This window comes from Pan troglodytes, chromosome 7, assembly GCF_028858775.2.
Source record: "Pan troglodytes isolate AG18354 chromosome 7, NHGRI_mPanTro3-v2.0_pri, whole genome shotgun sequence".
Classification (NCBI taxonomy): Eukaryota; Metazoa; Chordata; class Mammalia; order Primates; family Hominidae; genus Pan; species Pan troglodytes.
Genome location: NC_072405.2, coordinates 56,578,487 through 56,602,982, shown reverse-complemented (window position 1 = coordinate 56,602,982; position 24,496 = coordinate 56,578,487). Strand labels below are relative to the sequence as shown.

The window sequence follows — 24,496 nt, the reverse complement described above, 5'->3', positions numbered from 1 at the left end:
AAAAAAAAAGACAGAAAGTGGATTAATGGTTGTTTAGGTCTAAGGGAGATGGGATGGGGAATGACAACTGATGGGCACAGATTTGCTTTGGGAAGAACAAAAATGTTCCAAACCTGGGTCATGGCACTGATTCCACAATGTTGTGAATACTAAAAACCCTTGAATTTTACCCTTTAAATGGGTGAATTGTATGGTATGTGAATTATATCACCATAAAAGTGTTTGAAAGTAGAAAAGAAAAATAATTTTAGAGTGATATTTATTTTAGAAACTAACAGCAGGCGCAATGGCTCACACTTGTAATCCCAGCACTTTGGTAGGCTGAGGTGGGTGGATCGCCTGAAATCAGGAGTTCAAGACCAGCCTGGCCAACATAGTGAAACCCTGTCTCTACTAAAAATACAAAAAATTAGCTGGGCATGTTGGCGGGCGCCTGTAATCCCAGCTACTAGGGAGGCTGAGGCAGGAGAGTCGCTTGAACCCAGGAGGCGGAGGTTGCAGTGAGCCAAGATCGCACCACTGCACTCTACCCTGGGCAATAAGAGCGAAACTCCGTCTCAAAAAAAAAAAAAAGGAAAAGAAACTAACTAAAAGAGTAAGAAAAATGTTACAATGGTAAGGTACATTTAAAATGCTTCCTCTAACACTTTCACTTCAAAGAGTGGCAACCTCCTTAGCCTATTTTAAATAGACTCCATAACTGAACAGTTTATAAAAATAAGTAGAGAGAATACCAAGCTATTTCTAAATCAGAAACAAACACTTCCAGCTGTAAATGGTAGTTAAATAAACATAAGTGATTGCAAATCCTGTGAAATACCAACAGGGTGCAGAAAAAAAAAAAGAAACATTGGAGGAAAAGGAAAAAAAGATGAAGAGAGAGGACGCAGTAAAGAGCATGAGAAAATAAATATCATGTCAGAATAAAATCTGCATCTTATCAGTCTACAACATACAATGACCTCCAAAATGTGAGATCTCACTGCATAAGACAATAAAATTTACACTTCAGAGTGCTAACCACCCACAGGGAATAACTTTGCCTCGTCGTATTAAATACATATAAACTAAAATTACTAAAGCAACACCCACCATCAATGCCTATGAACTACAATTCATGAGACACTTAAACAGCCTCAAAATATAAAAACTATCCTGGCACAATCACCAATGTGAAATTCTGTACCATTTACTAGTTATAAAAGTAATAATCCAAACTCTTAGATGTAAATGAAGAGAAAAACAGATGTCCAATATATTCACCCTACCCACAACCCTCTATACACACATCTACACTCCAATAATGATTAAAATCAGTATTTATTTTTCTATTTCCCAGTCCCCATTCCAGATTGACAGTAAGAAGGGTTGGTGGGAATATACATTCAGAGGGTCCTGTTATACACCACTGGTGGGGCTGACATTGACCCAGCCGGGAGGAAAGCAGCTTGGCAATATTCAAGCTGAAGAAAGCCCCACGCCACGGCACACTTCTAGATGTATTCCCGAGAGCAGCACTACTCAAGGTGTGTCCGTGGAAAGGGGCAGGCCACGAACTGAATTCTATTGCTCCTTGACAAGATACACATTGCAATTGAGAGTAAGAACTTAGAAAGTTTTATAGCAATCTGACGGAGAACATTTTAATTTAAAAATTTTAAACTTGGCCAGACGTGGTGGCTCAAGCCTGTAATCCCACCCAGCACTCTGGGAGGCCGAGGCAGGCAGATCACCTGAGGTCAGGAGTTGAACACCAGCCTGGCCAACGTGGTGAAACCCCATCTCTACTAAAAATACAAAAATTAGCCAGGCATGGTGGCAGGCATCTGTAATCCCAGCTACTCAGGAGGCTAAGGCAGGAGAATCGCTTGAACCCAGGAGGAAGAGGTTGCAGTGAGCTGAGATCATGCCATTGCACTCCAGCCTGGACAACAAGAGCAAACCTCATCTCAAAAAAAAAAAAACAGGAAAGGGAAACAAGAGAAAGCCACACATAGAATTAACTCTATTTATAATGTAGTCTTTGTACTAATAAGAAAAAAATCTAGCTGGGCAGGGTGGCTCACACCTGTAATCTCAGCACTTTGGGAGGCCGAGGCGGGCAGATCATTTGAGGTCAGGAGTTTGAGACCAGCCTAACCAACATGGTGAAACCCTGTCTCTATTAAAAATACAAAAAAATTAGCTGGACGTGGTGGCACAGGCCTGTGGTCCCAGCTACTTGGGAGGCTGAGGCAAGAGAATTGCTTGAACCTGGGAGACAGAGGTTGCAGTGAGCCAAGATCGCGTGACTGCACTCCAGCCTGGGAGACAGAGTGAGACTCCGTCTCAAAAAAAAAAAAAAAAAATTAAAAGATCTGTTACAAATAAGACAAATGTTAACATTTGACAAAGCTAGGTGAAGGACACATAGATGCTGGTTCTATCATTCTCTAAAACTTCTATTATGTTAGAAACATTTCTTTTAAAAACAAAAAAATAAATTTATAGTTAAGTGCAACAAAAGAATAAGAGTGACTTTAACAGAGCAATAGAAGGGACATAATTCAAGTTGGAACATCAATAAAGACTTCTACTAAAAAGTGGAATTTAGGCTGGGTGCGGTGGCTCATGCCTGTAATCCCAGCACTTTGGGAGGCCAACGCGGGTCAGGAGTCTGAGACCAGCCTGGCCAACATGGCAAACCCCCATCTGTATTAAATTAGCCAGGTGTTGTGGCACACACTTGTAGTCCCAGCTACTTGGGAGGCTAAGGCAGCAGAATCACTTAAACCCAGGAGATGGAGGTTGCAGTGAGCGAGATCATGCCACTGCACTCCAGCCTGAGTGACAGAGTGAGACTCTGTCTCAATAAAAAAGAAAGTGGAATTTACAGTGAGAAATGAAGGACCCACAGGAGTTAGCCAGACTGGGGAGGAAGGAGGAAGAACAGAAGTGCAAAGGTCTTGAGACCAAACGAAAGGCATGCAGGCCAGTGTGCACCTTGAGCACTCCCAGTGAGCCATGGCAAGAAGCATGCATGCTGAGGTTGATGCCCCTAAAGGAATTTGAAGTGCAGAAATGACATGACGCAATTTGTCTCTTAGGAGGATCCCTCTGGCTGCTAACTTTGGAAAGACTGGAAGGGATTTTAAAAAGTAGAATCAGAGACGTTGTTGCAAGAGTCCAGGAAATAAATGATGGCCAATATTCACTTGGTGGCAATGTAAATAGAAAAATAAGACCTAAATCCAGTTACATTTGGAACATAAAACTGACAAGGCTTAATGATAAATGGGTTAGGGGAAGGGAGGTAGAGAGGGAGGCAAAATATCAACTACTGGACCAAAAGCCCAAGAGATCAGATAAGCTTATTAGAGGTAGGTCTGAAATTTAATCTAAATTTCCTAGCTTCCATGACAATGTAGAACACACCATTAGTTACTTAATTTACAGAAGCTATAATGTAAAAACAAAACAGTAGTGGAGAAAACCAGATATGTCTAGTAGCAAAATCTAACAAAGGTCTTCTTCATAAAGGCAATGCTGTGTGTCACACAGGACATTCCCTAAATAATATCTTTTCTGTGTACTCATATGCTTTATAATCCCGCTCCTATCAAATTTCTTAAAAATAGATAAGTGTGCATAATTTCTAGAATAATCACTGAAAGAACACAAACAGAATGAAAGAAGTTGAGAACAACCATTCCAAAAGTAGGCAAGAAACATGTAGAAAAATAGAAACCACCAAATAAGATGATCTGTTTAAACCTGAACATGTCAGTAATTATGAATATTAAATGTAAATGGACTAAATGCTCCCAGTAAATCACAAAGACTGACCAACTGAGGACTGTGAGGGCTGGAGAGACTCTCAGGTCCCAGCTCTGAGTTGGCACAGGGGTGGGGGGTGTTAATGGCCCAGCAGGTGCAGGGCTAAGGTTTCCAATGACCTTTCCCACCTTCTTCCTTTCTCAGGGTCATGCTTTATTTGGCCTGGTGCCTCCCTGCTGGATGCACCAGCCAATCTGGGGCCCCGCCTCAGACCTGCGTATTAGGTTGGGGTTGAGGGGCAGGGAGCTGGCTGTGAATCCAAGATTCAACTTGTTGCCAGAAGTACAGTTATATGAAGGGGAAATTGAGCAAATAAGTAAATGCACTGGGAAGCATGGGAGCCAGGTTTCTCAAATGGAAAGGAAGAATCATAGAACAAACCCTATAGTTTTAGAATAAAATTAGTGGGAGTTGTTAGTATAAACTCGTGATTTTTAACAGATGGTAAACAGATAAGAAGGAAAGAGAGAAGGAGAGAAGAAAGGAGGATGAATTTGTGTACGTATGTGATACATTTGTAGTACAAAATACACTGGTAGAGAGAGGGAACGCAGGGATGGGATGAGAAATCAAGGATACTGAGGCCCTATTTCCTGAGATGGATGATACTCATTTTATGATGATGATATGTTATTTTGCTTCCTAAAATGTATTTTGTATGTGGTGTGCTCTCAACATGGCACCAAGAGAGCCTAGGCTTCAAAGACTTATCATGAACTTAACAATCTACTCATACTGGAAATTCAGCTGTTTCTACTAACTAACTTGTGTGGGTCAAGCAGGGCATGTTATTTTGTTTAAAGAGACAATGGGCTGGACACAGTGGCTCACGCCTGTAATCCCAGCACTTTGGGAGGCCAAGGTGGGCAGATCACTTGAGGTCAGGAGTTGAGTCCAGCCTGGCCAATATGACGAAACCCCATCTCTACCAAAAAATACAAAAATTAGCTGGGCTTGGTGGCATGTGCCTTGTAGTCTCACATACTTGGGAGGCTGAAGTGGGAGAATCACTTGAGGCCACAGGAAGTGGGGGAGTACCACTGCACTACAGCCTGGGGGACAGAGTGAAACCCAAAAATAAATAGACAATGATGCTCAGCCATGACTGTTTCAACACAGACATATTTGCTCTTTAAAGAAAAAAACCCGTCATGAATATTCATCCTTTTCATGAATAGTCATCCTTTTAATCCCACCAAATGTACCTTAACCCTCAGAAAAGTAACATTCAAAGAGAAATAATGATCATCTCTTTTTTTTTTTTTTTTGAGACGGAGTTTCGCTCTTTCACCCAGGCTAGAGTGCGGTGGCACAATCTCTACAAGCGTGAGCCACCATGCCCCGCCCAATAATGGTCATCTTTTTACCAAATAAAGATCAACTGAAATATGACTACTAAGGCAATTAAAACCCTAAGAAAACTTTTGGCCAGGCACAGTGGCTCATACCTGTAATCCCAGCACTTTGGGAGGCCGAGCCGGGCGGATCAACTAAGGTCAGGAGTTCGAGACCAGCCTGGCCATCGTGAAACCCCATCTCTACAAAAATACAAAAATTAACTGGGCATGATGGCAGGTGCCTGTAATCCCAGCTACTCGGGAGGTTGAGGCAGGAGAATCACTTGAAGCTGGGAGGCGGAGGTTGCAGTGAGCCAAGATCGCACAATTGTACTCCAGCCTGGGTGACAGAGTGAGACTCTGTTTCAAAAAAAAAAAAGAAAAAAAAAGTTTTAACCACCACATGCATCTATTCTAGGCAAGTACATTAAGGTTTTTAAGGATGGCCTAATTTATATTAATAAAAGAAAAACAACATAATGCAACCTTCTTTAGACTTTTGGCTTAACAAAGGTCCTCTTTTAAAAACTTTCTCCTAACTACATATTAATATCTTACATATATTATGGTGTGTGTACGTATAATATATAACTCTATACATTATGTTATATAAAACCAAAATGACTATATTAACTTACCATCCCACTCGAGTTATTTATTCCGTTCATATTAATTTTTGTTACAAATCTAACTGACGGAGGAGCTTCTGGGTATTTAGGTCCACATTCTACTTTCAGGCTATATATTCTGTTTTCATAATTTGTCTGGAAGGCAAAAAACAAAAAGATAATCAAAATAACAATACCTAAAATATTAATGTCTAAGTGCTAAAAAAAAAAAAAAAAGGGAAAGTACAATATGAATGTACATAAGACAGTGTTTATGATTAAGAATTTATTTTTCTACATTCAAATTTATTTCACCTATATGGTGAGAAAAAATGCAATAAGCATACTTAAAAACTGAGATTTTACAAAATTAATTCCATGAGATTTTACAAAATTAATTCTACAAAGTATTATCAATATGATCCCAAGTTGCTTTTGTGATAAAAATGATGCCTGTAACAAATTAGAACGAAGAAGGAAAAACGAAAAAGCAAACCACTTAAATTTAGATTTTGCTAAAAAGTTTACATTGTAGAGGGAGGGGCTACTTGAGACTTGTGTCAAACATATATGAAGGTTTCTGTTTTACAGAACAGTTCTGCTTATTCCTATTGTCCCAGTATTGACTATTAACAGTGCCTCCTTTCATTCTCAAAAGGGTCTTGTTGGATAACAAATTATATGATTATCCTACTAAATATGGCAATCAATAACTTCTAGCAAAAGAGAAAACCCCATATTACACCATTTTGCAGCAATAAAACATAATTATTTTATGTCCCCTGTTAGTTATACTTACGTTGCCACTTCATTAATTTTGAGGTTCATTAAATCCCATTATCTGAATTCAGAGATACAATGGCAAACTTTATGTTTACACATCATTTTCAAATAGGTATCAAACTTAAAGCTTCTAGATTATCCAGGGCTTATTTTCATGCCTATAAATTAACTCTTCTTTCTGCTATGGCTTTTGTTCACTCAGTTAACTTATTAGTGTACCATTAAAACAGCAAAGTAAAAAATAAATGAATCCTCACCTTGACTCAAGAGATTAAAAAGAAAAAAAAATTGTTTTAAAGAGAATTATAATTATTGAAACTTTAAATTTTCTAAATTATAATTAAAATAACATAAAAATATATACGTAAATAAATGAAAGTGAAAAATTTAATATCTGCTGGCTGCTGTATAAGACCAGAGAGGGAGGAAGCTAACCAACCATCTACAGATCTCACCTACTCAAACTGATCCCATCCCCATAAACAAGAGCTATCCAAATGGAGGTCAGATTTGCAGTATTAAACTACTCTAATGTAAAACCTATGCAACAATGTTATATGTATGTTATTAAATATTTCAATACTTTAAGAAAAAAAAGAGCTATATAAAACTCATCTGAGATTAATAGCAAGCAAATATTAATAATATCCCAAGCACTTTCAATATATAAAAATGACTAAAATCAGATAGATCTCATGATTATCTTGGCTGTGATTCTCCAATCTGGATGCATATCAGACTCCCCTATGATACAGCAATTCTATTCCTAGTCATTTACCCAAGCGAAATGGAAACAAACACATGTTCACAAAAAGACTTCTACAAGAATGCCCATAGCAGCTTTATTTGTAAAAGCAAGAAAGTAGATTAAATCCAAATGTCCATAAAAAGAATTGATAAACACATTGTGGTATATCCATACAGTAAAATACTATTCAACAATAAAAAGAAACACACTCCTACTACCTGAGATAACACAACTGAATTGCTCAGACTTCATGCTGAGTAAAGAACCATAAGCGTACACACTACATGACCCTACTTACCAAAGCTCTACAACACGCAAATCTCTCAGGTGTGGGAAAGCGCAAAGGGAGCTTTCTGGAATGACAGGAATGTTCTGTATCTCAGTAGGGGTAACAAGCTACATTTGTCAAACTCATGGCACATCTGTGCATTTCACTACATGTAAATTCTACCTCAATTCCTTTTGTTTTAAAAAAAAAAAAAAAAAAACCCCAAAGCTCTTTTCTGAAAGATTTTATGTAAACAAAAAAAAAATTTAATCCCAAAGCTAGCCTATTAATCTAATCCAATTCTTACAGTAAATATCACCCTAACTTCTGACATCTTTGATTTTATCCCCTCTAAATTTTAAATTAACAGGCTGGGTGTGGTGGCTCATGCCTGTAATCCCAGCCCTTTGGGAGGCCAAAGGCGGGCAGACTGCCTGAGGTCAGGAGTTCGAGACCAGCCTGGCCAACATGGTGAAACCCCGTCTCTACTAAAAATACAAAAATTGGTAGCACACGCCTGTAATCCCAGCTAGTCGGGAGGCTGAGGCAGGAGAATCACCTGAACTTGGGAGGTGGCAACTGCAGTGAGCTGAGATCACGCCACTGCACTCCAGCCTGGGTGGCAAAGCAAGACTGTCTCAAAAAAAAAAAAATTTTAATTAACAGTCAAGTTTTTCTGTTATCTAATAAAAAGCAAGAGCAAAAAAAAGAGGAGAAAAACAAACTAATATTTACTAAGTCAAGTACTCAGGTATTCTCCTATTATCTAATTATTATTTCACTTAATTCTCACACTGTTTCTATTTTAAATATGGGGACAGTACCTTCATTAAATATGAGAAAACTTGAAAAAGTACTAAACTCTAGTGACAACAAATATTGCTTCAGAAAACTGAACACAAAAACATAGAAAAACAAAACTGCTAATCATATAAATCCAAATAAATACTAGAACAACATAAAAAATGAGGGATCTGGCTGGACATGGTGGCTCACACCTGTAATCCTAACACTTTGGGAGGCCGAAGCGAGTGGATCACCTGAGGTTGGGAGTTCGAGACCAGCTTGACCAACATGGAGAAACCCCATCTCTACTAAAAATACAAAATTAGCCGGGCATGGTGGCGCATGCCTGTAATCCCAGCTACTCAGGAGCCTGAGGCAGGAGAATCACTTGAACCTGGGAGGCAGAGGTTGCGGTGAGCCGAGATAGTGTCATTGAACTCCAGCCTGGGCAACAAGAGCAAAGCTCCATCTCAAAAAAAAAAAAAAAAAGAGGGACCTTAGTCAATAAAGTACAAAAAATAAAAAACAACTGGCCAGGCACAGTGGTTCACGCCTACAATCCTAGCACTTTGGGAGGCCACGGCACGTGGGCCATTTGAGCCCAGGAGTTTGAGACCTGTCTGGGCAACACAGTGAGACCCCCATCTCTACACACACACACACACAAATTAGCCAGGTATGGTGGTGTACCCCTATGGTCCCAGCTACTCAGAAGGCTGAGGTGGGAGGATTGTTTGAGCCCAGAGGGTCCAGGCTGTGAGGTGTGATCGGGCCACTACACTCCAGCCTGGGTGACAGAGTGAGACTATCTCAAAATAAAATAAAATAAAAATAAAAAACAACGAACCATGTAACATGTTAAAAGTCTTCCTCCTCTCAACCGGGCACGGTGGCTCACGCCTGTAATCCTAGCACTTTGGGAAGGCCGAGGCGGGCGGATCATCTGAGGTCGGGAGTCTGAGACCAGCCTGAGCAACATGGAGAAACCCTGTCCCCACTAAAAATACAAAATTAGGCCAGACGCAGTGGCTCACGCCTGTAATCCCAGCACTTTGGGAGGCCGAGGCGGGTGGATCACAAGGTCAGGAGATCGAGACCATCCTGGCTAACATGGTGAAACCCCATCTCTACTAAAAATACAAAAAATCAGCAGGGCGTGGTGACAGGCCCCTGTAGTCCCACTACTCGGGAGGCTAAGGCAGGAGAATGGTGTGAACGCGCGAGGCAGAGCTTGCAGTGAGCCGAGATGGCGCCACTGCACTCCAGCCTGAGCAACTGAGCAAGACTCCGTCTCAAAAAAAAAATAAAAATACAAAATTAGCTGGGAGTGGTGGCACATGCCTATAATCCCAGCTACTAGGGAGGCTGAGGCAGGAAAACCGCTTGAACCTGGGAGGCGGAGGTTGCGGTGATCTGAGATTACGCCATTGCACTTTAGCCTGGGCAACAAGAGCCAAACTCCGTCTCAAAAACAAACAAACAAAAAAGTCTTCCTCCTCTCCTGGCTAGATGTAGATACTCTACCCTGGGGACAAAATTGTTCTCAACATCGCACCTTCTAAGGAGAAAACAACTGTGGTAAGATACCAACTCCTGCCTGTTTTATGAAAAGGCAACTGAATATGCCTGCTGTGACCTGCCTTCAAGAGAACTGAGAGGGTGATGCAGAGAAGATCATCAGGTGGTGAGCAGAGGCCAGTTCCAGAAGAAGCCTGTGCCTTTGCAGGGCACACCCTCCTACCTCTGCCTGGCACTCAAAGGAAGTGAGGGGGTCTCTGATGAGGTTCAGGACATACTATCCCAAAATACGGCACCTTGGCACTTAAGAAAACAGCAGAAGCAAGGTTACTCTTACCTTACCTTCGCCCCCTTCTCCCCTGAAGCAGACCCTAAAATCTAGCTGACCTCCCCATGAAGTAGGTCATGAGAACCACTCCAAAGGGGTCTTGTCTTATGCCAAGAAAGGAATGAAATCCAAAGACACAGGAATAATGTGAACAAATAGGCCCTGGTAAGTTCCCCCAGTTTATTACCTAGTGTGTTACCATCAGATCCAATCACGCTGTTGCATCACTGTCCACTCTTCATCAAATTTAGCATAAAAATACACGGTTTCCCTGTTTCTTTGGGTCTTCCTTTCTGAATGTTCCCATGTCATGTAAAACTTAAATAAATTTGTATGCTTTTCTCTGCTTTTTATTATAAGTGCCTCAGCGTGAAGCTTGAGACAGGTGAGGAAAAGCTATTATGACCTTTTCTCCCCTGCAGCTCCAAAACCACCACCCACAGAGAATGGAGGACCACAGTAGCATTTTGTCTGTGTGCCCTGAGGGGGGAGAGAGTTGCAGAGAAGCAGCCTTCACCCCCATCCCAGTGGATGGAGTTTCCTGAGGTTTGGTGACACCAGGAATGGCAACTAGTTGGGGCATCCTGCAGGGGACCCCAACCGGGTGAAAGACCAAGCAGGAACCGGTCCACGACAGCTAGGAACTGTGCTGTGGGTCAGCCCACAAGACCACTGATGAACTCATCACAAGTTCCAAAACATTCTTAAAGTCTGCTGCAGGCAGTGGCTAGAGAAAAACCAAATCTAAATAATTTCAAATTTATATTCTACCAAGTTCTGACTGTTAAATCTTCAAATCAGTAAGTCAGAATGTTCATCAATTATAAGCGCTTTTTTTAAACCAAACAGACCACAGTAATAATGTTCACAGGCAGTGAAAATCAAGGCTTCCATTATATATACCAAGTCATACGGAACTCTATCCATCAACATATCAACATTATATTTCCTTCCTAAAATGTCTTCAGGAAAAAATAGAGCAAGGGAGTAAACAGGGAGCCTATCAGTTTAGGAGTGTGCATGAATTTTGCAAAGGAACACCAGAAAACAACATAAAACATACACTAATTCATTCTCTATAATTAATGTTGCTAATTACCTGATACATTTTTCTTTTGTAATAATCAGCAGGGGCTGGGTGCAGTGGCTCACACCTGTAATCCCAGCATTTTGGGAGGCCCAGGCAGGTGGATCGCTTGAGGCCAGGAATTCGAGATCAGCCTGGCCGACATGGTGAAACCCCATCTCTACAAAAACTACAAATATTAGCCAGCAGTGGTGGTGCACACCACCTCAGGAGGCTGAGGTGGAAGGATCGCTTGAGCCCAGGAGGCTGAGATTGCAGTATGCTGAGATCACACCACTGCACTCCAGCCTGGGTGGCTGAATAAGATGTTGTCTCAATAATCATCATCATCATCATCATCATCATCATCATCATCAGGAGGAACTCTAAACTCTACCCAAGAGCAAAACAGTTAAAATGCTCTCATCATAAGGTAGCAACCAGTATACAAAACCAAAGACTTAAAAAACCCTTCAAATGTGTGCTCTTTCCAACAAGCCAAAAACATTACAGAGACACATTTCAAAGATTCACTGCAGGGAGTGCAGTGGATGGGACCATTAAGTAAGGAATGCAATGTAAAAAAAAAAAAAAAAAAAATCCCAAGCTAGAAAAAAAGACTAAAAGACTTTGAGTAAAAATAAAACTTCATAAACCCAAGAAAGACAAAGTACAATGGGCCAGTTGCCAACCATACTAGAAAAAAATGTAAGAATCATAGACTTTTTATAGATGAAGAAACTGAGACCTACAGCATTTCTATGGCATGTGAAGTGTCAGAGGGCAAATAGCAACATGCACTCAATGCAAACCAATTTAGAAACCCTCAGGTTCACACAAGAGGTAACATGTTACGTCAAAATGACTGCTCTCCCCACATACCCCCTCCATTTCCTCACCTTTTCTCCTCTCTATCTGGAATGTTCTCCATCCCCATCACCACCTTCTGAAATCCTACCAGTCAGTCCTTTAGGGATCATTCCAAAGGCAACTTCCTCCACTGTTCAGCCTTCCTCAATTATTCCAGCTAGAAGAAACATATTCTAAAGTCCCGTAGTGAACTTGCTCTGTCATATTTAGAATCTGTCATTTGTACTGATTTTTTCTCCCTTACTAAACTGCAAAACTTTGATGGCAATGACCATATCAACCTTCCTCCCCCCAATCCTCTACGTAATCGAGCATTATATCCTGCACGTGGGAAGCATCAATAAATGTAAACAAAATAAAAAGGAACTATTTTAGAAGTTATCATAATTGCTTATTTTAATATCAATGGTATAAAATTAAATGCTAACTTTAACAATAAGTATTAATAGAAAAAATATAATTTATAACACTGACCCTTGGTGGCCCAATAATCATGCCTGTCCACCTTGTAAGTGTCATATCTTCATCATCTTCAAGGCCCCAGCTAACTGTACCGTCGCCTACTCCTTTTTGTCCTTCTTCAAGTTCTTCCAACAAGCGAAAATTACGAGGAACTTTAACTCCTATACAAAAGAACGTCAGTGTAAATGTAAAAAGCTCATAATTATAAGAGCTACACGTATTTAAATTCAGCTTTTTCCAAATTAACCTTTATAAATTATTTCCCAAAAAGACAAAATCCCCTTTAAAAAGCATTCTGCTCCAGAAAATGCTGAATCTAATAACCCCTCAAAATGAAAACACTAAAGAAAGCACTGTACCAAACATTAACAGCAGTATACAACGTGTATATAAATTCCTCATCAATTTTATACTGATGTAAGTCAATCAACCATAAGGAAATCGTTTTCCCTACTTGATGTTTCTGTTACAGCCAAGGACTCTGCACCAATCAAACAGGCATGCCCAGAAAGTTCATAGAAGCCAAAGTTCATTAATATATACTCTCTAATGATTTTCAAAGAGTAGAATTATGTTCCATCTTAGAAAGTGCACCAGAAGGTACTGTCTTTTAGAATCCTGAAGCAGTCCCACCCAACCTGTCTCAAAAAAAAAAAAAAAAAAGAATGAGGAGTGAACCTTCATGTGAGGGGCATGTGAAAACAGAATCTGTCAGAGAGTAAACAGACCATGGACTTCTAAAGCAAATTCACACATCAAAGTTCAAATAATGGTGCAAAACCACCTCCTGTGAACAACTGACTTGGCTTTCAGTATGTCTCTTTAAAGAAAACATTATCATTTTATATGAGTTTCTTAAATGCTATTGGTAATATGGAGTTTAATTTTATGCACCTTAGATAATACATTTTTTAATGTGTTTGTGAGATTTTCATGGATGTTTTTTCAAAATTCCTAATTTTAGTTAGTAAGGATTTGACTTTGGGAAGACAGAAAACCTTTCAAGTAAAATGAATAGGCTTATATACATAAAGAAACTTCTTAATGAATTTAAAAGTGATCCTGTGAAAAACATAATTCCAGTGACATGGATGCCTAAATTTAAAAGAGTGGATACGGCTGGGCCTGTAATCCCAGCACTTTGGGAGGCCGAGGCGGGCAGATCACCTGAGATTGGGAGTTCGTGACCAGCCTGACCAACATGGAGAAACCCCATCTCTATTAGAAATACGAAATTAGCCGGGCATGGTGGCACATGCCTGGAATCCCAGCTACTCGGGAGGCTGAGGCAGGAGAATCGCTTGAACCCGGGAGGTGGAGGTTGCGGTGAGCCAAGATCACACCATTGCACACCAGCCTGGGCAACAAGAGCGAAATTCCATTTAAAAAAAAAAGAAGAGTGTTTACACAAGTAAAGTGTGTCTGCTTTTTAAGAGTTTATTCAGTTTAGGAAGGGGAGTCAAAATTTGTACTTGATTTCAATTTATTGTTATCTGAAACTGAAAGTATTCCTACCTTTTTTTGCTTTCGTGTATATGCAAAGGTAAATATTTATTAATCAAACCTTATAAATTTGAGGTTATTTTAGCCTGATTTCTCAGAACTTTTAATTTGTCTATCTGTGTAGAAATGGGTTTACTAAATATTTTTAGACAATTTCTTAAGTATCTACTTTTATTTGCATACAGTAAGTTAGGAAAGACATTTAATGTTCCTCATACACCTGCTGTGTTATTTTGTGTGTGTGAGACAGAGTCTCGCTCTGTAGCCGAGGCAACCTCCACCTCCCAGGTTCAAGCTATTCTCCTGCCTCAGCCTCTCAAATAGCTGGGATTACAGGCGTGCACCACCATGCCCGGCTAATTTTTGTATTTTTAGTAAAGATGGAGTTTCACCATGTTGGCCAGACTGGTCTGGAACATTTAATGTTCCAGAGGCGGAGGCTGCAGCGAGCCGAGATCGCACCACTGCACTCTAGCCTAGACGACAGAGTGAGACTCTGTCTTAAAAAAAAAAAACAACAACAAAAAAGGCCGGGCGCAGTGGCTCACGCCTGTAATCCCAGCACTTTGGGAGGCCGAGGTGGGCGGATCACGAGGTCAGGAGATCGAGACCATCCTGGCTAACACGGTGAAACCCTGTCTCTACTAAAAATACAAAAAATTAGCCAGGCGTGGTGGCGGGCGCCTGTAGTCCCAGCTACTCGGGAGGCTGAGGCAGGAGAATGGTGTGAACCCAGGAGGCAGAGCTTGCAGTGAGCCGAGATCGCACCACTGCACTCCAGCCTGGGCGACAGAGTGAGACTCTGTCTCACACACACACACACACACAAAAAAAAAAAAAAAAAAAGAAAACCCAGCCTGGCCAACATGATGAAACCCCATCTCTACTAAAAATACAAAAATAAGCCGGGCATGCTGGTGCACACCTGTAATCCCAACCAGCTACTTGGAAGGCTGCTGCAGAATCGCTTGAACCCAGGAGGTGGAGGCTGAAGTGAGCCGAGATCAAGCCCCTGCCCGGGAGACACAGCAAGACTGTCTCAAAAACAAAAACAAAACAAAAAAAGAAAAAACAGAGGGGACACTTTCCTAGATTTTAAGACTTCCTCATCAGCTAAAGAAATCATTAAGAAAATATGGAATCAGTACAGAAATGGACAGACTAATGAAAAAGAAAAGCCCCAAAGCAGACATATCATATATGAAAATGTGCTTCTTAGTAGAGGCAACACTAAAAGTCAGTAAAGAGAATAGAGGCATGACAACCAAATGCAATCTTGGTATCAGGAAAAATATTATTATCATTATTTTGCTTTAAAGAACAGTAGTGGTGAAATCTGAATAGGGCTGGTAGATAATAGTCCTCTATCAACATTAATTTCCTGATTTTGATAATTCTATTGTAAGAAAATGTCCTAGTTGAAGAATGTAGGGGTGAAGAGACAGTATCTGTTAACTTACCCTTGAATGGTTCCCCCAAAAAACAAAATCGAATGTGAAGGGAGGGGGGAAGAGAGAGTACACACAAGAGCAAGCAAAAATGTTAAACATTAACATTTGATGGATCTGCATGAAGGTATATGGGAATCCTTCGTACTACTTATGTTAACTTTTCTGCAAATCTGAAGTTATTTCAAAAGAAAACAAAAAAAAAAAAGTAGAAAAGGCTGGGCATGGTGGCTCACACTTGTAAACCCAGCACTTTGGGAGGCAAAGGTAGGCCAATCAACTGAGCCCAGGAGTTGGAAACCAGCCTGGGCAACGTGGCAAGACCCCATCTCTACAAAAAAATACAAAAATTAGCCAGGTGTGGTAGCTGGCACATGCCTGTGGTCCCAGCTATTCAGAGGTGGGGATCACCTGAGCCCAGGGAGGTCAAGACTGCAGTGATCTGTGATCACACCACTGCACTCCAGCCTGCGCCACAGAGTGAAACCCTGTCTCAAAAGAGAAGAAAAAAAAAAGTAGGAAAAGTTAATGGTGTTGGAACATTTTACCAATATGAAAAAATAAAATTAGAACCCAATCTGATCTCATAGTATACATAAAAATCAATTATAGGCAGATTAAATGAAAAGATAAGCCACAGACTGAAAAAGGATGTGAATAACATATAGAAGACAAGAACGTTATTCAAAATACAGAAATAATTCCTCCTAGAAATCAACAAGGAAAAGAAAACCCTAGAGAACAATGAGAACATATTAGGAATAAGGTTTACAGAAAACAGTAATGACCAACAAACATAAAAATATGTTCAACCTCATCAGTAATCAGGGAATCATAACGGCTTATTCTAGCCACCAAACTGACAAATACTAAGTCTGATAATTCTTGATCTGGGCAAACGTGTAGATATTGGAAGTTCATTCACTGCTGCGATTAGAATAAACTGGTATCGAAGCTATAAATAAACATAGTTTTTATACATATATACATATGTAGCAAAAAGTATAAAGGTGTTAGTGGAAAAGATATTTAAAAATCAGGGGTCGGGCGAGGCACGGTGGCTCACGCCAGTAATCCCAACACTTTACGAGGCCAAGGCAGGTGGATCACCTGAGGGCAGGAGTTCGAGACCAGCCTGGCCAGCATGGTCAAACCCGTCTCTACTAAAAATACAAACCCATCTCTACTAAAAATTCTCCTGAGGCAGGAGAATCGCATGAACCCAAGAGGCAGAGGTTGCGGTGAGCTGGGATCACGCCACTGCACTTCAGCCTGGGTGACAGAGCAAGACTCTGTCTCAAAAAAAAAAAAAAAAAAAAATCAGGATTATTGGGCCAGGTGTGGTGGCTCATGCCTGTAATCCCAACACTTTGGGAGACTGAGATGGGCAAATCACTTGAGTTCGACACCAGCCTGGTCAACACAGTGAAACCCTGTCTCTACTAAAAATACAAAAAACTCGCTGGGTGGCTGGACATGGTAGCTCACGCCTGTAATCCCAGCACTTTGAGAGGCTGAGGCAGGCGGATCATTTGAGGTCAGGAGTTCGAGACCAGCCTGGCCAACATGGTGAAACCCCATCTCTACTAAAAACACAAAAGAATTAGCCAGGCATGGTGGCGTGTGCCTGTAGTCCCAGCTACCTGGGAGGCTGAGGCAGGAGAATCACCTGAACCTGGGAGGCAGAGGTTGTAGTGAGCCAAGATTGCGCCACTGCACTCCAGCCTGGGAGACAGAGCGAGACTCTGTCTCAAAAAAAAAAAAATTAGCTGGGCATGGTGGTGCGCACCTGTAGTCCCAGCTACTCAGGAGACTAAGGCGGGAGGATCACTTGCACAGGAAGCAGAGGTTGTAGTAAGCCAAGATCACGCCACTACACTCCATTTTGGGTGACGGAGTCCGACTCTGTCTCAAAATAAATAAATAAATACAAATAATAAAAATCAGGATATTGATGACCTCTGGGCAAAGAGAAAGTGGCCTAGGACTGAGAAGTGAAAATAGGACTTTAAATGTACTAGAAATGTTCTGTTTCCAAAAAACAATCTGAAGCAAGAATTTATTAGAATGTGAATAGCCAGGGTGGGTATATGTGTATTCACGTATTTTCCTGGTGTTTGAAATATTTTATTTAAAAAGAAAAGGGAGGATTGGACGGGTGGAGCCAAAAAAGGCGTGGGGAGGACATTACAAAAGAGAGAGAGAATGCTGGGCAATGTTTGGGGACTGCAACTGAGTATGAGAGCAAAGAGTCAGAAATGGCCTGGAAGGGCACCCTTAGCAATTCAGCCTTTATCTGCAGCAATGAGGATTCAGGGAGGGGTTTTAAGCATAAACTTCACTTTGCTGCAACGTGGGAATGGATTGGGAGGTAAGAGGAGGAGAAAAGTATCAGCTGTTATAAAAGACCAAGAAATAGGATGATCAGGGAAGAAGTGTTAAGCACTCAGTTAACTGAGACAAAGTTGTGGTTCATTTTGCTGTTGTAATTCTTTGGTTTTATTTATTTATTTCCATTTTAACAGCACCTAATGTCTACTGTGAGCCAAAGAATTGTGGCTAGGCCCATGATCTAGCCATGATAGTCAAAGTCCTGCTCTTGTGGAGCTTAAAGTTCAGCAGGGCATCAAGACACAGAAACCACAATTAGAGAAGGAGAAGCGTAAGAAGGAGGAGGTAACATCATAAAGCGAGAGTTTTGCTCTACTAAGAACCTAGCCAGATGACTGAGCAAAGTGCTTTCTTTTTATACTTTGCATACTTCGACTAAACTGTATCAGTGGTATACATACAACTTTTTGTCTACCCCAATATATCTCAATGACCAACACACAAGAGCCTAGTACAGGAAGGCAACCCACTGCCCTGGGGAGAAGAGGCAAAAGAAAGGAGAAATCCTATCGCTTTGCTTCCTTCCCCCACCTCTATCCCTAGTCAGAATCCCTGTTGAAACACATTATTTCTAAAGCCTTATCCTTTCATAGACTGATTCTAAAAGAAACAACCAATCCCTGTGATGCCCAAAATGTCACTTCCTAAAACTTCATAACCTATATATGTATTTTTCTGAGACAGAGTCTTGCTCTTGTCGCCCAGGACAGAGTGCAATGGCACGATCTCGGCTCACTGCAACCTTCGCTTCCAGGGTTCAAGTGATTCTCCTGCCTCAGCCTTCCAAGTAGCTGGGATTACAGGTGCCTGCCACGATGCCTGGCTAATATTTGTATTTTTAGTAGAGACAGGGTTTCGCCATGTTGGCCAGGCTTGGTCTCAAACTCCTGACCTTGTGATCCGCCCACCTTGACCTCCCAAAGTGCTGGGATTACAGGCGTGAGCCACCGCGCCTGGCCAGCTCATATATATTAACTATCTGTCATGAGTCAAGAATCTGGATACCACAAATACCCTGAGATTTGATCTATACATTCTATGCACACAATGAAAGATCACATGTACCCCCATAAAATATGTAAAATATTATGTATCAACATCAATTGAAAAAATATTTTTGAGTCGGCCAGGCAGTGGCTCATGCCTGTAATCCCAGCACTTTGGGAGGCCAAGGCGGGTGGATCACAAGGTCAGGAGTTTAAGACCAGCCTGGACAAGATGATGAAACCCCGTCTCTAGCCTAAAGATACAAAAAATTAGCCCGGCGTGGTGGTGCGTGCCTGTAATCCCAGCTACTCAGGAGGCTGAGGAAGGAGAATTTCTTGAACCCAGGTGGCAGAGGTTGCAGTGAGCCAAGATCGCACCACTGCACTCCTGCCTCAGTGACAGAGTGAGACTCTGTCTCAAAAAATATATATATATTTTTTGAGTCAAGAATCATTATACTCTATACCAAATTAAAGATGGCCACAAATTCTTTGCTATTCCTCCCACTAGTAAGTGAAGTCTGATTTTCCTCCTCCTTTAATATTCCTTCATTTCATTTGGAGCACTACTTAAGAACATCAGACATGACCCTATCCTAAGAAATTTTTTTTTTAATTGGCCAGGTGTGGTGGCTCACACCTGTAATCTTAACACTTTGGGAGGCCAAGGTGGGAGGATCGCTTGAGCCCAGGAGTTCAAGACAAGCCTGAGCAACATGCAAAACCCCATCTCTACAAAAAATGCAAAAATTAGCCAGGCATGGTGGTGCACAGCTGTAGTCTGAGCTGCTCCGGAGGCTAACGTGCAAGGATCACTTGAGCCTGGGAGGTAGAGGCTGCAGTGAGCCATGTTTGTTCACGCCACCACACTCTAGCCTGGGTGACAGAGTGAGATTCGGTCTCAAAAAAAAAAAAAAGAAAGAAAGAAATTAAAGGCAAGGGGAGAAAAGTAATAATTACAAGGTATACAACTTCCAATTTTTTTTTTGAGACGGAGTCTCACTCTGTCACCCAGGCTACAGTGCAGCGGCATGATCTCAGCTCACTGCAACCTCCGCCTCATGAGTTTAAGTGATTCTCCTGCCTCAGCCTCCTGAGTAGCTCTGGCATAGTGGCATGTACCTGTAATTCCAGCTCCTGCGGAGGTTGAGGCAGGAGAATCACTTGAACCCGGGCCCAGTCTCAAAAAAAAAAAAAAAAAAGCATACATACATATATATACACACACACACACACACACACACACACATACATAAAAAACAGTAATTTTTAAATATGTATTGTGATTTGACTTAAATGCTACTTTGTGAAATTTCCCCTCAGGACAAAAAAACAGGGCGCAGAATGCCTGCAGAGTGCTGTGAGCCATCCTCCACCCTCCAGGCCCAGGCACACCCCTCCTCCCCTTGAAGCTGTGCAAACCTTCCTACCTGTTTTATCAGTAGAAGAGGGGAGCAGTGGCAGGGCGCGGTGGCTCATGCCTGTAATCCCAGCACTTTGGGAGGCCAAGGTGGGTATATCACCTGTCCAATATGGTGAAACCCCGTCTCTACTAAAAATACCAAAAAAAAATTAGCTGGGCATGGTGGTGCACACCTGTAGTCCCAGCTACTCTGGAGGCTGAGACATGAGAATCGCTTGAACCCGGGAGGCAGAAGTAGCAGTGAGCTGAGATTGTGCCACTGCACTACAGCCTAGGCGACAGAGTGAGACTCCACCTCCAAAAAAAAAAAAAAAGAATAAATAGGGAAGCAGCAATGCTAAGGCCAGTTCTGGCACTCACCTTGTAAGAGGAATGCTAACTTCTGCTTTCATTCTTTTGGAAGCCAACCATCATGTAAGAATTCTGAAAACCCTGACACCACCGGGATGTGAGGAAGTCCTAACTGGCCACCTGGAGAGGCTGCAGGGAGGGGGAGCAAGGCGTCCCGGGCAACAAGCCTATCCCTTCACCAGCTGATGCAACCAGATGAGTGACTCTAAGTGAAACCAGCAGAAGAACCACCCAGTCAACTCCCATAAGAAAAAAATCAATCATCGTTTGAAGCCACAAAGTTTTGATGTAATTTGTTACACAGCAATAAATAAATGAAGGGAGGGGGGGTTGGAAAAGCAATCTGAACAAAAATGTTTATTTGGCAGTGCAAAAACTTAAGAGGCCAATTGGTATACATTCAGGCAAACTATGTCACATAATTTAAAATATTATATAAAGGCATTTTAAACTACATGAATTATATTAATTGTGTATAAGTTAAAAAAAAGGGGGGTGGGGGAGACCTAATAGCAGCACATATATTTTGATCATAATTATTAAAAAAAACTCTCATGTATACATCAGTATGGATCCAAAGACAAACTACAATTGACTTTTAAAATTCATTGGGAGTGAGGAATCTTTAAAAAAAGAAAACAGGGCAAGTGCGGTGGCTCACGCCTGTAATCCCAGCACTTTGGGAGGCCAAGGCAGGGGGATCACAAGGTCAGGAGTTCGAGACCAGCCTGGCCAACATAGTGAAACCCCATCTCTACTAAAAATACAAAAAAATTAGCCTGGCGTCATGGTGGCGGGAATCTGTAATCCCAGCTACTTGGGAGGCTGAGGCAGGAGAATCGCTTTAACCCAGGAGGTGGAGGATGCAGTGAGCCAAGATGGCACCACTGCACTCCAGCCCGGTGACAGTGCGATACTCCATCTCAAAAAAAAAAAAAAAAAGGAAAAGAAAACAGAGGTCAAATATTAAGACAGAATAAAAACAGTGGTTACCAAGGTTGGAGCTGGAAAGGAAATAGGGAGCTATAGATCAAGGGATACAAAGTAGCAGCTATGTAGGATGAACAAGTCTGCAGATCTAATCAACAGCATGAGGACTTTCTTCTTTTTTTTAGCAACAGGGTCTCCCTCTATTGCCCAGGCTAGAGCACAGTGGCTTAATCAAAACTCACTGCAGCCTCATCCACCTAGGCTCAAGCGATCCTCCCACCTTAGCCTCCCAAGTTGCTGGGACTACAGTCGCATGCCAACATGCAAGGTAATTTTTGTATTTTTTGTAGAGACGGGGTTTTGCCATGTTGCCCAGGCTAGTCTCGAACTCCTGGGTTCAAGTGATCAGCCTGCCTCAGCCTCCCAAAGTGCTAGGATTATAGATATGAGCCCGCACCCAGCCATGAGGACTTTTAATAAGAGTTTGCTATAGTCAGGAATTTTGCTCTTGCCACAGGGAGGAAAACAGGTAACTGTAAGATGATGAATATGTTAATTTGACTCACTATAGTAACCATTTTCCTATATATCTCATAACATGATATATATGCCTTAAATACACAGAATAAATTTTATTTTAAAAAAACAAGGAATGAGCCAGGTGTGGTGGCTCATGCCTGTAGTCCCAGCACTTTGGGAGGCCAAGGCAGGAGGATTACTTGAGTCCAGGAGTTCGAGACCAGCCTGGCCAACACGGTGAAACCCCATCTCTACTAAAAATACAAAAATTAGCCAGCGTGGTGGTGAAAGCCCATAATCCCAGTTACTCAGGTGGCAGAGGCAGGAGAATCGCTTGAACCTGGGAGGCAGAGGTTGCAGTGAGCTGACATCACACCACTGCACTCCAGCCTGGGCAACAGAGAAAGACACCATCTCAGGAAAAAAAAATGGAAAAAGAATTAAAAAATCACTGAGTCTTTTTGCCTTGTAAAGTTGTTAGAATATCTGAGGACACTAAGAAAAGTCAAGTCTTTACAAGCAAATGAGTCCTTCATGTGATAACTTTACTCTGTCTTGTGCTCTGGATGGTATGCCCCTGCTCCTTTCAAGGTATCCTCAGTGGAATTCCTTGCTGAGTGGGTCTGCCATCCTATCCGTTTTTAACACTCATCCAGCAAAGAAATGAGTATGAATCATAAGCCCCACCACAGTTCTACACTCAGGAAAACTGTTCCAGAATCCTAACTGGGCCCATAACCCCCACTGGCTGTTTCAAAAACATCAGTTACAACCCCACTCTCAAGAACACTATTTGTTGACATTAATAATGTCAATAATGTCAATAATACACAATTATTGACATCAAAGCATATGCTGGGGTGTGTGTGCATGTGTGTCTGTGTGTTTGTTTTGAGACAGGGACTCTGTCGCCACGGCTGAAGTGCAGTGGTGCGATCATGGCTCACTACAGCCTCAAACTCCTAGGCTCAAGAGATCCTTCCACGTCAGCCTCCAGAGTAGCTGGGACTGCAGGCATGCACCGCCACACGCAGCTAATTTTTAAAATATTTTTAGTAGAGACAAGGTCTTGCTAGGCTGCCCAGGCTGGTCTCAAACTCCCAGGCTCAAGGGGTCCTCCTGCCTCAGCCTCCCAAAGTACTGAGATTACAGGTGTGAGCCCCATGCCCAGCTACACTTTTTCTGAACTTTAAATTTGAAATACATCCATCATTCAGACACTGTGAATTTATACAAATAGATTTAATATTAAAAACTATATTTATATAATTCACCAAAAAAAATCAGAAGGTAATATTCTTTTGCTGAAATGAAGGTTTACCAGATAAACCAATTTTCAACTTTAGCCTCTAAAATATTTCAAAAAATTGTATGAGATTAAAAATATATTTCAATAGAATACATTTAAGTTTAAATTGATCACAATTGCTTAGTATTCAGTTAACAAATGAGAACACGTCAGTATGTTTGTAGAATCCAGTATTTGAAATCTATTATATATTCACCTCAATGTGGGCATCTTAACAGTTTTTTTAAATACTGTCTTTGATCAAATCTAACATGGCATAACCAACTACATGATACCATAATTTTAAAAAATTTAAACACTCTACCAATTAAACTATAACACATATATCCACTTCAGATATTTCAATGTGTTTTAGAATTGATGAAATATAGCAGGAAAAAATGTAATTTATAAAAACAAAATTTACTCACACCTGCAATCCCAGCACTTTGGGAGGCCAAGGCGGGTGGATCATGAGGTCAGGAGATTGAGACCATCCTGGATAACATGGTGAAACCCCCGTCTCTACTAAAAATACAAAAAATTAGCCGAGGTGGTGGCACACACCTCTACTCGGGAGGCTGAGGCAGGAGAATCGCTTGAATTTGGGAGGCGGAGGTTGCAGTGAGCCAAGATCACATCACCACACTCCAGCCTGGGTGACAGAGCAAGACTCCGTCTCAAAAAAGAAAAAAACAAATTCAAGTCAAACTTCGTACATCTGAAGCATCTGTACTACACTTTCAAACCCAAGTGGAAAAACCTCGGATTAGAGGATTTGCAAAGTATCTCAATTCTGTGGTGTGGAGAATACATTACATACAGGAGAAATTAATCATACTACTGTTACTCTTTAGGTTGTAACCAAAACCACCCTACCCCCAGCCACTGCCAAAAGATCACCACCTATATGGAGAGTTCATTTAGAATCTATTTGTTAGATATTAACTCAGCTAGATAAGGGGAAAATAAGCGGCTTCATGATTTTAGATTTAATGAATATATATGAACTAAAATATTCTTTTAGTAGTTTTACTTCAGAAAAGCAAACTAAAAATAAAACAGTG

The 24,496-nt window shown here is 41.3% G+C and overlaps 1 protein-coding gene across 2 annotated transcripts in view; it reads right to left on the bottom strand.

Moving 5' to 3' along the window:
* Positions 1–24,496, bottom strand: part of UBE2V2 (ubiquitin conjugating enzyme E2 V2) — a 53,161-nt gene that overhangs the window by 5,780 nt on the left and 22,885 nt on the right. Inside the window, exons 2-4 of one of the 2 annotated variants that reach the window (XM_063817089.1) lie at positions 20,702–20,897; positions 12,603–12,751; positions 5,792–5,917 (exon numbers count right to left, since the gene is read on the bottom strand). In XM_063817089.1, coding sequence (XP_063673159.1) covers positions 5,792–5,917; positions 12,603–12,647 — 171 coding nt within the window. In that variant the 5' untranslated portion in view covers positions 12,648–12,751; positions 20,702–20,897. The remainder of the gene's footprint in view (positions 1–5,791; positions 5,918–12,602; positions 12,752–20,701; positions 20,898–24,496) is intronic. The other variant, XM_016959455.4, reaches the window with a different exon arrangement.